General features: G+C 32.7%; 1 protein-coding gene across 10 annotated transcripts in view; it reads left to right on the top strand.

Moving 5' to 3' along the window:
- Window positions 1–16,897, top strand: part of DIAPH2 (diaphanous related formin 2) — a 1,008,307-nt gene that overhangs the window by 299,022 nt on the left and 692,388 nt on the right. For all 10 annotated transcript variants that reach the window (XR_009184437.2, XM_004477009.4, XM_004477011.4 and 7 more), the window contains 5 exons: window positions 525–643; window positions 2,631–2,747; window positions 5,742–5,860; window positions 9,699–9,763; window positions 12,890–12,994. Coding sequence is in view for 9 of the 10 variants with exons in the window: in XM_004477009.4 (XP_004477066.1) it covers window positions 525–643; window positions 2,631–2,747; window positions 5,742–5,860; window positions 9,699–9,763; window positions 12,890–12,994 (525 nt within the window). In the remaining variant the exon portion in view is untranslated. The remainder of the gene's footprint in view (window positions 1–524; window positions 644–2,630; window positions 2,748–5,741; window positions 5,861–9,698; window positions 9,764–12,889; window positions 12,995–16,897) is intronic.

Below are 16,897 nucleotides of genomic sequence, written 5' to 3' on the forward strand. Positions count from 1 at the left end.
CTTTTCGCTTTAAAATCACAAAATATCATTTAAAGTATATTTGTTTATACAACTTCTCACACCATACCTGGGACTGTTATGCTTGAATATATCCTTTCATTTGTTCCCCATTAATACAATTGGTCCTAATATATATTTGCATTTTTTGCCAAAGGCTTATGTGAGGGTTCTAACTGCATTAGTTCTTTTATGTTCTTTCATTAGTGTGTTTAGTTAAAATGACAGCATTTAATTTGAGTTCTTAACAATTAGGTTTTTTTTTCCTATTGTAAAAGTGATAGTTTTTTGTGGGTGAATAATCAAAACCTGGGGCATGGAAAGAAAATAATAATGATTTCAATGTGGTTCTTTTATTTTGAAATAGAAAAACTTAGCTACATTTCCTTCTTTTAGGAAACGAGGTTCCTGTGTTAAAGTTTGAAATTCTTCTGTGTGCAAAGGAATAATAGTGTTATGACCTTTCTTATCAAAGTATTCTGTCATCAAACTGTTATTTGTCTATTAAGTTTTTTATTTATATTTAGGATCTAAAAGAAAAAGATAACGATGAGCTTGATATTCAATTGAAAGTATTTGATGAGAACAAAGAGGATGACTTAACTGAATTATCACACCGTCTCAATGACATTCGAGCAGAAATGGAATATCCTTTTGAAAAGCCACAAACATAATTTTGCATGTATTGTGAAAGAGGGATTTGTGGGTGATATTAGAGTTCTTGTCTGCCAGCCCAATTCATATCCTTTCATTTACATAATTACTTCACTATGATGCTGTCCCTGAGATTCATGCGGAGGAATTGTAAACTGTCCTGATAGTTTACACTGACTGTACAGAAATCTGCACAATGGCTTGCTGTGCTATAAGTATACTCTGCTCAATGGTCTTGGATAGACAAGAGGCTAAGGCAGTTTACTTTACAGATAAGGATTTTCGGGGGAAAGTTCACTGAGTTCATATATGTCTATAAGTAATATACTTTTTCAGTTTATTTAATTGTGCTCCAATGACTTAGAGATATAATTCTGTTCAAACAAATGACTTATTTCTTATACAAATTTGTTTCCTTAGCAAAAAAAATATTTAAATACAATAGTATTTGGCTATAACAAGGCTATGTGGTAGAAGGATCTGAATGAAATACAAATGGCATATAATCTTCGTTTGGCAACAGTTTTTTATGAAATTATTTTATTATATGTAAGAGATTGTTGTCATAGTGTTGCTGGCTATTTGTTTCCCATCTATTAAATTTTTTACTTAGGGATTTGGGAAAGTTCTGAAATACTTTAGAGCCAAAGTAACTTTGAAGCTTGACTTTTTCTTTCTGAACTCTTCTTCCCCTTCTAATCCCCACCCCCTACCCCCACCCACACTGGAAGTAATATTTCTCTGCCCTTATGGGGTTGAGGGCAGAAATGTTATATTTCATCTTTTTTCTCCTATCTTCCCATCAAAATTTCTTACACATAGGTATTGGATAAGTGTGTGCGTAGTGAGTATCTGAGTGTTATTATTATAAGGAATAATTTCTAATAATTTCTTATCCATCATTAGTGACACCAGCCTGCACAAGTTTCTTTAATATTATATGTATTTTATATTAATTATTAAATATTTTGCTTTCTGCCTTTATATAGACTTCTCTTTTTAACCAAACTTATCATAAAGCTGGTTTTGAATTCATTGTTTGGCCAGTTATAGGACTTTATGAAACTTTAACACAATACCTTTACATGGGGTCTATGAAGTAACCTATGATATTTCTCTTTTTTTTTTCACAAATCAATTTTATTGTTACATATTAATAAAGCATACAGTTCATCAATGGTATTTGGTATAATCACAGTTGTAAATTCATCACTTCAATCAGTATCATCATATTCTTAATTCTACTTAAAAGAAAATGTTGACATTTCAGGTTACTTTTAGGATGCGGGGTTATGCCTCCTCTTTTACCTTTATTTATTTATCCAGCCCCTAACTTTTATTATAAAAGTGAATCCATCCTTGAAACCTGTAGTTTCTAATTGCATGTAAGCTCTACTTCCTTTTACATCTCAAGAAAAATGTTTCAACACCCATTACCTTTATTCTCCATATTTTGTCAAATAATGAAATACAAATGAAGGTAAACAATAATTTCAGATTTAATGAGTATTTCATCTGAAAAAAATAATGCTGCTTTTGTGACCTAGTAGTCCACCAAGTATTTGTTTTGCCTTCTATCTTATGTGGCAGTGAAAGTAGAGGACCAGTGGCTTGCATGATTAATATAGGGCCTCTATCACAACCACAGGGAGATCAAGAGAAAACCATAGTCATTGATGACATTGCTGTGCCAGAAGTATCAGCTATAATCTGTACTTTAAAATCAAATGAATATTTAAACTGATCATTTTAGGTTATGGCAGTCAGATAGACTTGGAAATTCTCATTCGGTCTGCTTCTAGTTAAAAGATAAAATAATTCCATAGATTAAATTTGTTCATATAAATGTTTAAAATACTGGTTCTTGTAAATGAAGGAAAGAAAATGATAAATCAGTGTTTAAAAAAATTTAACTGCTTGTTATGGATGGAAGTTTCATCAAGAATCTTTGATTTTTTTTTCCTTTACTTACTTTCCACTGATATGAACGAAGTATACCATCTCCTGTATAATATGTTGAAGGATACTATGGCTGAAAATTACTTATTATCCATTCTGCAACATTTTTTGCTCATCAGAAATGATTATTATATCAGGTATGTTTTTGGAAAATACTATTTTTATAGTTTTAGTTGTATTTAGGGATAGTGAACAATGTAGTGGGTCTTGGTTAGAATATACATATATGCAAACATAGAGTATAAAACTTTGACTATTTTAGGTAACATTTTAAAATGTGTTTATTTATTTTTAATTGTGCCAGAAAAGAGAATCTTCTTTTAAATTTGGGGTACTTCAGCAACAGAACTTTTAGTAGCAAGGTATCTAACAGATTTTATTGGCCCATGATGAGTTTTCTTTGTTAAATAATAGTATAATAGTACGTTGTAAGCATTGAAGATTCTGTGGTAGAACTTTTAAGTTCGTATCTTTTGCATTTTAATAAGTAGTGTTTTATTTTTCTTTTATAGGATTTACCTCATAATAGATGTGCTCTTAATATATAAGAAAATAATAATGCTAATATTTCAGTTTTATGTCCAGTAATACAATTCTTGAAAGTGAGTGTGATTATAATCCATAAAGTTGGAAGTTTTGGACTCTATATGTGAGAACATATCTGAAATCCAGAAAGAAAAGTTTTCTGAGTGACTGAAGTTACCTACAAAACTGGTGATCTTATATTTAGCTCTATTTAAGAGACACTTCATTGTCCTTCATACACTGATTTGCATGAAATTCTGGCAGTCTAGGTTCTCTGATTTCTCAGAAGCTTTTTGATTGTAGGGAAAAGGAAGGCTGCCATGAGGTCAGGTACAGTTGTAACAAATGTAATGGAACAAAACTAATGGAAGATAGGGAACTATACAAATAATTGATGGACATCATGATGTGATAGAGTCATAGACCAATGTTAAAAATATTAAATTATATGCTGTCCTTTTTAAGCAATAATTTTAAGCAATTCATTTTATTATTTATTTAATTCACATAACATAAAGTTTACCATTTTAAAGAGTAAAATCGGTGGCATTTTGCACACAATGTTGTATATCAGCTTTATCCAGTTCCAGGGCATTTCATCACCTCCAAAGGAAAGCTTGCACCCACAAAAGGAGCCATTCCCCATTTCCCACTCCTGTCAACCCTTATCAATCATTAATATTTTTGTCTCTATACATTTACCTATTCTGGATATTGCATACAAATGGAATTTTGAAGAAAATGAGACCTTTTTAATCTGGCTTCTTTCACTTACTATGTTTTTGAGATTTGTCCATGTTATAGCTTCATTACTTTTTAGGGCTGAACAGTATTCCAGTGTAAATACATAAGATATTTTGGTTATCCAATCATTAGGTGATAGATATTTGGGTTCTTTCCAGTGGTTGGTTTTTGTGAATAGTGATGCTATGAATATTTGTGTACAATTATTTGAATATCTTTATTCATATGTATATATATGATGGAGTTGAATTACTGAACCATCTGCTCATTCTGTGTATGACTTATTGAGGAAGTTCCCAAATATTTTCCACAGTGGTTGCACCATTGTACATTCCCACCTGCATTTTATGAGGATTCCAATATGTTACCATATATACATTCTAGCATGTCCCCTTTTAATCACATTAAGATCTACATTTCAGTGTTGTTAATTATGTTCACAATGTTGTGCTGCCATCACTACCATCAATTACCAAAACATTTCCAGCAATCCAAATGGGAACCTTGCACATTTTAAGCCTTAATTTCTTACTCCTTATCCCCATGCCATCCCCTGGTAATAGGTAATCTAGTTTCTGACACTGTCAAGTAGAATAAAGAAACTCACAGAGTCAAAATCTAGGGTAATTCATTTTAAATGATTGTTTTCTAAAATAAATTCTGCCAATTAAAGGGATATTGTGCCCATTTCTTAGTAACTTTGAATATGTTATAAGATGCTCTGCTATCACATCTTTTACATCCTGAGAACATCCATATCACTTGTTAACCTGACCTCAAAGAGAACAATTAAGTTGCCCTTATTTACTAAAAGAGTAGTTAATTAGATTTAGATTCTAAGCTCATATTATTTTCCCTAGACCTGATGATGACTTGAAATAGGCCCAGATATCTAATATATATTAACTATTTATTCTTATTCTTGGTGCTAGCCCCATAACTAAAGACATAGAAGAGCAATTTGAATCCATTTTGCTTCATTTCAAATTTTCAGTATGTTGGGTAGTTAGCAGCTCACTAGATCTAGGAATGTTTATGTCATTATTTGTCTTAAATACTGCTTCTCACTAATTTTTCTCTGTTTTAGCTATTAGCTACTGATAAAATACTAAATTTTTCTCAAATTTTAATGGAAGAAGTGCTTTTTAAAAATTTTACAGTATGCAAGTGGTCATGTTTGAAGCCTGAATTATCTTGATAGATTACTGAATTAAAATATGTTTTAAAACTTTTGACACTTTGAACAAGTGAGGCTATAGCCATGAATATTAAGTGTGCATACTTCTATAAAATGGATCTTTTAAAATATTTGCATAAGTAGATCTTTGGAATAGTCTGTAACCTCAGTGGCTTAGTCCAGTTTTATAAGCTCTTCTAGCTATCTTGTGTAAAAGTGCTGTAATAAATTCAAGACTTTGCTTGCCACCTAATACCAAGAAACTCAGCCCTATTGAAATTAAGAACTTATGGGTGCCTAGAACTATTTTTTATCCATTGATGTAGGGCTAACCGGTGTTCTGGTTTCACTGACTTTAGGAACAATATCTTAAGTAAGTAGATAACGTTGATAAGTCTCTTTCAACACGAGCATTAATCTCAGCAAACTAGAGTATTAAGTCACTAAATGTTATCTGTACATTACATCACAATGGGTTTTGCCTATAATGTCAAGACCATCTTTAAGTTTAGACTTATTTCTCCTAAGAGGGTATAAGTACTAAAAGGTTGGTTAGTTGTTATTGTTGCTGTTGTTTTAAACAGAGCTAATAAAAGACTTGGTTCCTTTAGCTTCCTGAATCTCTTAAGAAAATTGATTTGAATAGGTAGAAAAGGTACTTATTAATTCTTTCTCCCTTTTATAGGCCACAATATTACAAAATAATTGAGGAGTGTGTTTCACAGATAGTGCTGCACTGCAGTGGTATGGACCCAGACTTCAAGTATAGGCAAAGATTAGACATAGATTTCACTCATCTGATAGGTATGTAATACAATCTTCTATGTTGTTCTGATTACATTTTACCCCCTTCTTCTATAGTAGTCACTTCATAAAGTTAGGTCTCCCACTGAACTTCCTCTGTTAATACCTTGTAAGTTATTGTGTCCATAGGTACTCAATAGTTAATAATTGTTAATTATGATCATGAGAATTCTGCCTGTGTGATTGGAAATGTTAACTTATTTGAAGAATTTTAATACCCCTGAACTCAGTTTAAACTGAATGCCCCATTTAAAAACAAAAACAGCATTATGTTGTTACAGCTCAATGCCTTGCCTCTTTGAAGCATGTTTGTCTGAAATCCTTCAATTCAGTTTATGTTAATACCTTGGGAGTTTTGTAAAAATTAAAGGAATAATAGGGTCTAATTAATATTATAACTATATTCTTAGTGCTGAGATTTGAACAAAGAAATGCAGGCTTATTTCAGTAACTTGAGACCTCTTAAGACTATCAAAGTAGATAAATTTGTATTTTCATACATCTGATCTTAGAGCTAAGAAAGAGTGTGAGGTGATCAAGTTTATCCCCCTGGATTGCTGAGGAAACGACTATATATAATCTTAGATTGGGAGTTGGCTATTTTTTTGGAACTATCTTTGAATGTTGATTTAAAACCTGCACATGAAATATATTATGCTACATGGTCTTATAATAAGCAATTTTATTTATACCTATTTTAAACCACTGTTGGTAAGATTCAAGGATGAACTCATTTATCTTCTCTTTAAAGGAATTAAAAAGTGTCAAATTCCAATTATGTATTTTATAACTATACTCTGTAGCACAGGACAGATTTATGGCAATATTCAAAGATAAATACCTTTTTATTATTTATTGTATTTTATTCTTTTCTGGTTTTAAGAGTAATACACACTTATTGATGGTAAATTAGAAACTTATATAAGTGACAAATAAAAATGAATCAACCGGGAAACAGTTGTTGCTTGAGCAGTTGGGCTCCTGTCTACCATATAGGAGGTCCAGGGTTCAATGCCCAGGGCTTCCTGGTGAATGCAAGCTGGCCCCCGTGGTGAGCTGGCCCACATGGAGCCCTGGCCCATGTGGGAGTGCCGGCCCACATGGGAGTGCATGGTGCTCCATGCAGGAGTATCCACCTGAAAATGACACAACAAAAAGACACACAGAGGAGAGACAATAAGAGATGTAGCAGAACAGGGAGCTGAGGTGGTGCAGGAGAATGATCACCTCTTTCCCACTCTGAAGGGTCCCAGGATTGGTTCCCAGAACCAACTAATGAGAATACAAGCAGATATAGAAGAACACACAGCAAATGGACACAGAGAACAGACAATGGGGGCGGTTGGGGGGGGATAAATAAATAAATAAATCTTAAAAAAGAATCCACAATCACATCACCCAAGATTTACTTACTTTTTAATTTGGCACCTTTCTCTCTCCCTCTCTCCCTCTCTCCCTCTCTCCCTCTCTCCCTCTCTCCCTCTCTCCCTCTCTCCCTCTCTCCCTCTCTCCCCTCTTTTTTCATGGAGCTTAATGAGAATTTTCCTATGTTAATTTTTAAAATGTTAGATTTGAAGGAATATTGTTATCAGTCTTTTCTTGTACATCTGGATATTTCTCAGGTTTTCGCAATTATAAATAAATTTGCAGTGAACATTCTTGAATTAATTTTCAAAGGCCAAATGCTTTATAGAAGAGTTGTGCTAATTTACCTTGCCCTAGCAGTGAATGTGTATATGAGATTCTATGCGTGTTTTTCACTGAGCTTGATAAACTCAGGAGTTTATATTTTGGGGGGAGCAGCCATAAGGGACTATTTTCAAATATTTGTATTGGCTCCTAATCTATTATGATCATGGCTGACAAATACACACTCTACTGTTGATTTTGGCTATCTCATTGAGTGTTCAACAGACACTTGTTTTATATACTGTGTGCCACACATACTTATGATTGTGTACTATTAGTCAAAACATTTGGGTGAGGAGGATGAAGGGACCAGACTAGAGAGAATTATCAGCATTTCAAACCCATTATGACCTCTTTCATATGTCCTCTTTGTGATAGTGTACAAATCATTTCACTTTTCTAGGTTTCAATTTCCTCAACCATAATATCAGATAAGACTAATATATGAGTGGTTTTTAATATTTTATTTCAAAAACCTTTTTGAGAAACTAATGAATCCTGTGGAATTTTCATTAAAATACTCAGATGTATACACACATCCATGTACCTATACCCAATAATTAGCAAGTGATTCCAGAACTTCTAAGAAATCTATGACTCTCTATTTTAAGATTACCTGGACTTGAGTTCAGAATTTTCTAATTTCACAAATTTGCAATTCTTGTATCTTTCATAAATAAGATCTTACTGGAATCTTGCCTAAAATTCTCCTACTTTCCATTGGAATTTAAATATAATCAAAATCATTATCTACAATGGCCTGCAAAGTTCCAGATCTGGTCCCTCTTTGACTTAACCACTTACTGGTTTCCTCCTAAGTTTTTTTGCTCCAACCACACAGGTTTTTTCCCCCTCTTTAAACAGCTTTCTTGAGCTGTTTTTATTGAGTTTGATATAATGTAAACCACCCATACTTAATGAATATAATTTGATAAATTTTGATACTTGTATATGTCCATAAAACCATCATCACTGCAAAAATGATCAACGTATCTATCACCCTCTAAAGTTTCTGCATTATCCTTTGTAATTCCATCATCCCGTACCTTTTCACCTCTCTCCATCCTGAGACAACCACCAATGTGCTTTCTCTCACTACAGATTAGTTTCATTTTCTAGAATTTTATATAACTACTTAAAACATGCAACCTGTTTAAGGTCTGACTTCTATCAGCATAATTATTTTGAAATTCATATCATTTAGTTGCATTTATCAATTGTTCGTTTCTTTTTTTTTTTTTTTTTTGCTGAGTAGTCTTCCGTTATATGGATGTAGCACAATTTATCAATTCACTTATTTAAAAAAAGCTTCTATGAACATTAATGTTAAAGTCTCGGTATAGACTTGTTTTCATAGATAGCATTAGAATGGCTACTCTAATACAGGATAGACTCTCTATATAGTAAAAAATAATACAGTTTTGCTCCAAATAGGTTCTTCAGTTTTTCAGTTATTTGTTTCATGAATCACTAGGAATAATTTTTTTATTAGGACCAAAAAAGTATGTAAACATGCATATTGTACACATGTACACACATGCTTCTGGAGTGTTTGATTATATTTGAGACATTTGAAGTTTATTTATTACAAGATACATTCTGCCTCAGATCAAAAGTTACTTAAGTAAAATATTTCACTAGGTAGCCTGAATTAATGAGTATTATTGTATCACTCCTTCTCACTTTTTTTTTGAATTTGAGAAGTTGTGAGTTAACAAACAATCTTGCATACCATACAGGATTCCCATGCAGGGTACTCACTTTTTTTTAAAGATTCATCTGTGCCTTATTCATTTAAAAATGGAGTCTTTGGCACCTTTCCACCCATTAATAAACTATGAAAATAATGTAAAAAGAATTCTACAATTGGAAAATTTGAAAAGTAATTGATTTCCTTTAAAATGCTAATTCGTCAAATTTATTTAAGGATGCTTGGTTTTGTTCCTCAGGAAGCCTATTATTTAATTCAGTGAATATGTAAGAGAACAAATATGTAGTAGTTTATGGTTTATGTGTAATATAGGTCAATTTCCCTTTAAAACTATTTGACGTAAATATGAGTGTATGCATAGTAGAACAATAGGTTGGCAGCCATCTTTTGTATAGAGATCTGGTATAATTTTTAATCACGTTTGATCAATCTTTATAGATTCTTGTGTGAACAAGGCAAAAGTTGAAGAAAGTGAGCAAAAAGCTGTGGAATTTTCAAAGAAGGTAAGATTTAAGAAATATTAATCATAATTAACTAATAATTCAGTCACAACATGTATTCCATCTTTTGTCTTTAAGTGAGGTTTTATAACTGTTGTTTCATTTATGTAGTACTTTGTAGTACAGATTATTGATTTGTTTTCTAGTCAGATAAGGTTACTGCCGTTCCCTTTTTATCACCTTTCATCGATTATGGAAGAAAAATGCTTGTAATATTACACTAAAGTGATAAATGAAATAAAATTGTATTGCAGAAAGGATGTAGTTAGAAGCAGTCAACCAAAATAAATTCCCTTTTGCTTTCCTCTAGTTCTCACTGGTAATCAGTAGTATCTTGGAGGAATGAGAGATATTTAACTAGTGTACTGTTATTATCTTTAAAGTGACTCCTATTGTTAGAAGCAGAAGTATGCAAAATTCTCTTTCTCTTCCTCCCTGTCTCCCTCCCTCCCTCTTTTCCTCTTTCCCCCTCCCCCTCTCCCCATACCTTCTCTCTTGCTTAGACTTAGTTTCTTTGGATTTTTAAATTACCATTTTTAAGTGATGCTGCTACTTCTTGAGGCTTAGTGGAATTTTGAGGTTCCAGGTTCTTTCGATGTTAAAGCTTTATGTAAATGCCTTTGAAAAATTCCAGCTTTATGAATATCTTAATTTTATTTAGATAGAAGTTTGTCTTTTTCCTTGCTTCTTGAAAACATAGCTGTAATTATATTAGCTTCTGTCAAAACTTTCATTCCTTTTTGTTCGTCATTCTATAAAGCTTTAGTATAATATTTCTCTCCTTTTGGTAGCAAGGAGTAGTATTGAAGCACAAGTCTAAAAGCTCTCCAGTTTTCAGTCTTCTGACAGCAAGTTAAAGAGCCTATATATTGCTGTCTTTTCAAAGTTGTGACTTACCTCAGAGATTAGATTATTACTTTTGCTATCACTCTAGCAATTATAGAGTATTACTGAAGTTTCTTCAGGGCATCTGAAGAAATGTCTTTGCTTTTTCAGTTACCAGAATAGATTCGAAGAGCTTGAGCATAAAATGTTTGTGTGAATCTCTCTATTTTATTTGTGAAAGAAAATACTTGCTATTTGATTAATAGACCCTTAAATTACTAATGTTCTTGTTTTAAGTAGCACATTTAAAACTTCCTTTGAAAATCTTAGAATCTCCTTAATTTTGGATTGGCACTGTGATTAGACACCATGAGACTGAAGCAAATTGTGATTTCCTATCTGGTAAAGTTTTCTGTAAGCATGTATTATAGGAAAGGGATCCCTGAAAAATGAAAAAAAAATTCGGTGGTTGATGTTTTATCATCACTATCATTTAGAATTAAAACATGTATGGTCTCCCAGTGATTATCTGTATACATTTTCTTTCTTTGGGCCATATTAAGAGACTATATAAAGTGAAAAAAGAAAGTGCCAGAATGATAGGCAGTAGTTTTAAGATTTGATATCAGCTTTGCCACCGATTAGCTGTGATTTTAAGTAAGTCACTTACTCTCCTGAATTAAGAAAAAAGAAGATTAGTGAACTTTTAAGAAAGCCCCTTTCATTTCACGTATTTCAGATTTCTGTGATTCTAATTTTATGTGTTTATAGATTGGTAAAATCATTTTAAATTACAGGTGGAGAGATTATGTGACTCTCATCAAATGTACCAATAAAGAATTTATCTTGGAAAATTGTGGGCAGTGTGCTTGTGTTGGTACCATGCTTGAAAAGCATACATGGAGACACTAACTTTGGGAAGGGACATAAGAATATGGATTCACAGAAGTCTTAACACTAAGAGTAGTGAAGTGAAACGAACTCACATTAAAGGTTCTCCAGCCTCTCCTTGAACTAGAAAATAAGGTCATTTGCTGAATGTGAAGGATCTGTAATAGGTTGAAATTTAAAGAGACTAGAAAAGATTAGGATCAGTCTCTGTGGGACATCTTCCAGGGAATTAAGTGAAAAGAATTACTAAATAGTATTTCAATTTGACCCATTCACTGTTATTATCCAGTTTGTCCACTCATTCTTTCTTCAGACTTGGATCTTAATGGTATTTTATAATTTCCAAAGGTCACATCCATTTTGAGGATGAATATGTGTATTAATAGTGAATGTACTTTTTATTATTCCACAAGCTCTAAAGACAGTTATAGATAAGAAGATATATCAATTTCAGAAACTGAATCAGCATTGATAGAATAATGCATAGAAGTCTAAAATGACTTGGGGTAGTATTGGCAACAAAGGGCAAATAAAATGGAAATATTATACTTCTATAGCTGGACATAAGCAGTGTTCACTCGAAATATTCAGGCTTGTTTTGGCCTGTTAAGAGGCCTGACTGAGGTACAGGCTGCGGTACCTCAATGAGGTAGGTGCTGGGTAGGACGCATTAGTAGAATATCCACCATTCACGTGGTCTCTTTGGCCTAGTGCACTGTTTCTAAATGTCTCAGTTTCCTTCTGAAAACATTTTATACAAGTGTTTTGGTTAGGCATCTGAAGGAGAATGCCTTTATGCCATATATCTTTCTACCAGCAGATTTTGTGGCGCACCTCTTTTTGAATGCCAGCCAATAAAGGTTGTAATATAAATATTCTAATTTGTATTACGTACATCTATTTGAGTAATCTCTAAATGCATTATCTTTTCAAAGTTAAATATGCTTAAGAATTTGAACTACTTGATGGCTTATTTTTTCAATTTCATTTCTAATTCATTAAATTTAAATATATGGTATGAAACCTTAAAAAACATTATTACAATCGTTAAAAATGTAACGATTCTGACACCTTATTTTCAACGACAAAACAAAAATGCCCTTTATATGTTAAGAGAAACTACTTACTTAGTTCACCCATTTTTATTTTGTGTTTTATTTTCAGAAGTGAAAATGGGTTTGTTTGCCTTGGGTTAAGGGCATATTTTTTCATTCCTTCCACTACCACCCCAGAACAACTCCCAGCCCCCATGGGTAGTTACTGCCATGAAAATAATCAAGAACTCTTTGATTTTCTGAGTGGTCTCGGAATTCAGCAATACAAACAGCACTCCATTTACTTAATATGAAATATTTTAAAAGCTGTCTTGAAACTATGTTATTATGTACACATTTATGGTGGTGATTATTGCAGTTTGATGAAGAATTCACAGCTAGACAGGAAGCTCAAGCTGAACTTCAAAAAAGAGAAGAAAAAATTAAAGAGCTTGAAACCGAAATCCAGCAACTTCGAACCCAGGTAATGAAACAAGATATAGACTATGTGTCATGTCACAGTGAGTTCTACAGTAGAAAATTATCTTGTTAGATGGCTGTAAAAATGTAACCAGTAGCTGACTTTTTGGTAGTTTCACATTTTAGTTTAAATAACTACAGATTGATATTTCAGGACAGTAAATCATTTAATGATTAGTAGAATAAAAGGCATTAGTTATTTAAATTACCTCAAATATATTTAACAAAATATATTGCACAAGCAAAGCTGATTTTGATATGAAAATTTCATGATTTGAAAAATTGGGTACATAGTATTTTCCTTTATAAAGAATATGGAAATGCTCATTAATTTTAATTAGCCCCAAAACTTTTTGAGACCTCTTTAAATCTTGACTATCATAATTTCAAAATCTATAAGCTTTACATTTCCACTGACACTCTCTATGATGAAAAACCCTTACATACACTTAAAATCTTAATTAGCATGTCTTAACTTTAGAACTGATTAAGTATTCTCTTTAACATACTTGCCTTGAATGAATATTTAGAAATTGAAGATTACCTCTTAAGATAGTGGTTTCTTAGTAGGTGTTTGTTAATTGAACTGATATGTTTCCATCAGTCTACTAAAAAACTATTTCAAAAGTCACCAGCGAGGGAAGTGGATGTGGCTCAAGCAGTTGGGGGCCCGCCTACCACATGGGAGGTCCCATTTCAGTTTCCTTTCCTTCCTAGAAAAGATGAGCAAGACAGCAAGCTGATGCAACAGGTTAGCACGGTGAGCTGAAGTAACAAGATGAGACAACAAAATGGTGCAATGAGGAGACACAATGAGAGACACCACAAGCAGGGGGTGGCTGTGGCTCAAGTGATTGGGCACCTCCCTTCCACATGGGAGTTTCTGGGTTTAGTTCCCAGTGCCTGCTAAAAAGAAGATGGGCAGACACAAAGAGCACACAATGAATGGACACAGAGAGCAGACAGCAAGTGCAAATAGTGAGGGTGTGTGTGTGAAATAAATAGAAATAAATAAATCTTAAAAAAATAAAAGTCACCAGTGTACTACAAGTAGTGCAACATGGTGACTTGTCCCACCCTTATTCTATTTCACTTATCTGTAATATTTGAGCATTTCTTTTCACTAAAATGTCCCTCCTCATTATCTTATTTCCCATTTTACATCTGTGAGAACTCAGTTGGTTTCTTTATATTGCTTTATTTTTCCAGCCCCCAAATGGTGACATTCGTCTGCTCTTTTCTTGGCTCTGTGTATCCTTTCTTTGATATCCTATTAAGTATCAGAAATTCAAATATCAGCTTTTGCAGGCTTCCCAGTCTCCTGTATTTGTCTTATATCCAGCTCAGAACTATCTCATGTGAAGGTCCTTTTGCATGTTGAAACTGAACTCATAATTTGTGGCTTCCTCTCTGGTCTCAAACTAGCTTGGTCTCTGTTCTTACTTGTTTAAATTTTAACACCAGTATTTTAGATGGTGGGGCTGGGGTTTTAATTAACTTTTCCCTGGCTCTACCCCCCTAACAATTAAGGTAATCACTTTTTGTATAAGTTCTTTCTGTCTCTGACTTTTTTTACCCCTACTTTCATCAAAACCCACTATCACCCAGGTCAACTTTCTCATTACATCTTGCCTGAAATATTGCAACTGTTTAACTTTTCTTCCTGCCTATAGTCTCTTTCTAAAATCTGTCCTTTATGTCAGTGGCAAATTAATCTTCCTAATACACTATTTATTGTCACTCTGGACTGTAATATGTTCAATAATTGCCTGTTGTATTGAGGATTAAATAAAAATCTCCTTATTGGGTCTTTTAAGAACCTCTATCATGGTTTCCCCTATTTCCCTTTTCTAGCCTAGTCTCTGAGGACTACTCTGACTTTAGCCTCTATTGGATTTCTTCCTCACGTTTTGAATTTACTCTCCCAAAATGTTTGTTTCTGCCTGCATTTCTCACACAGTAGTTACAGAGATGCCAGTAGGTTTTCCATGAGGAAAGCATTCCATAGTTCAATAAATTTGGTAAATATGGAATTCTTCTTTGTAATTTATAGTTTGAGAAATCCTGGCTTGATATTCTTTATCAGAAATGCCCTTGCTTGACTGTATGTGAAAAATATCCTTTAAGGATAATCTCAATAAGACACCTTTTGAAAAACCAAAAACTGCATTAAGAAGTTTCTCTGAACTTCTATATTACATTTTTAGGCCATTCATATGCCATTTGTTTGTATACCCACTTTATTTCTTTTACCCAAATATAAGTATCTGAGGGCGGAATTATTTGCTTCTTATTCTTTTTTTATTTCTCATTCTTATTCAAAGCCCTACTGCACAGAGCCTTGCCATTAAATGAGTAGTTGCTTATTTATTAATAAACTAATTGGTCTATAAGACTGCAGAATTATGTACACTTACTAGTGCACACAAAATTGTGACATACTAAATCATTCATTTGCCCTATTCAGTTCACAATGCTATATTGTGGCCTAATTTAATTGCTCAATTCTTAATAGACGGTGGGTGGGAAGAAAAAATGTGATATGATTTTGATTTCTAAAGGTCTGTGGCATTTAGCATAAATATTTGAGATTCCTTGTTTAATTAGTAAAATATGTAGTTAACTTGCCTAAATCATATTTTAAAGTAATGACAGTTTTCTGGTAGTACCAGTTTAATAACTTACAAATGATCTAACAGACATTTGAATGATGATTACAAACTTGTTTTTTTATTTTTATTTTTTGAGGTACCAGGGCCTGGGGATTGAACCCCAGACCTCAAATGTGTGAGTCCAATGATCAATCACTGAGCCACATTGGCTTCCCCGGAGTTGATTTTTTTGTTTGTTTTGCTTGTTGTTTATTTTTCTTTTCAGGAGCACCAGGAACTGAACCTGGGACCTCCCATGTGGGAGGTGGGTGCTCAACTACTTGGGGCACATCTGCTTCCTACAAACTTGTTTTAATTTAATTTTGTTTTCTCTTAAGAAATGGGACACACATTTTTACTTTCAAGTTATTTTTAAAAATCCATTTGTAGAAAATACTTTTAGAAAAATTACTAATTTCCTAAACTTTTTCAGAAAAAAATCTTATAATTTTCCTAAGAATTTCTTTGATCTCAATCAGGATAGTAACAGTCATATAATTCTATAATTTTGTTGCATTAAAAGTAAAATGAAAGAACTTTACATATTTTAATCCTGTCTTTAATTTCTTCCTAACCTCAGGAAAATATTGTTATTTAAGTACATAAACATTTTAGTTGTCCATATGTGTATAAACATAAACATTCAAATATATGAATAAAGTGTTCAAACCTCAGTGAATATTATGGGGAACATTTACATAGTCATGTCTAGCTATGATTGTTAATGTTTAATATTCTTGTAAATGGTCAGCCCTTTACAATGATTGTTTCAAAAATATGCTTCAACTTATTTATTCTGTAAATATGTTCCTAAGTTTAGTTAATAAAATTAAAAAGTCCAAGAAGAAAGTTTGTCTTAATAAAGATAAGAGAATTATATCGCCAAATAAAAATTACATTATACCAAGAAAATTCTTTGTTTTAAACCTTTCTTTCAGTTAACATAGTGTCACATTTTAATTACAAAATATGTCTGCTCATTGGTAGGAGTTTCTAAGGGATATTCATAGTAAAAGATTACACTTTTATATTCATTTACTTTGGAAAGAAAACCATTGCAAGTAGTTTAAAGAAACAGGTATAAATTCATTGATGAAAAAGAAGACAATATGGAATGCAATGCTCTTCTTCATTTGTCACCCATTATCTTAAGTGAATGACTTTGAAGTTACTTTTTACTAGTAGAAATAAGTTATAATCTACTCACAGTCTGATCTGTATGAATTAATTTCCCTCATGGGAAATGACATTCATTT

The sequence above is a fragment of the Dasypus novemcinctus genome, chromosome X (genome assembly GCF_030445035.2).
Source record: "Dasypus novemcinctus isolate mDasNov1 chromosome X, mDasNov1.1.hap2, whole genome shotgun sequence".
Taxonomy (NCBI): domain Eukaryota; kingdom Metazoa; phylum Chordata; class Mammalia; order Cingulata; family Dasypodidae; genus Dasypus; species Dasypus novemcinctus.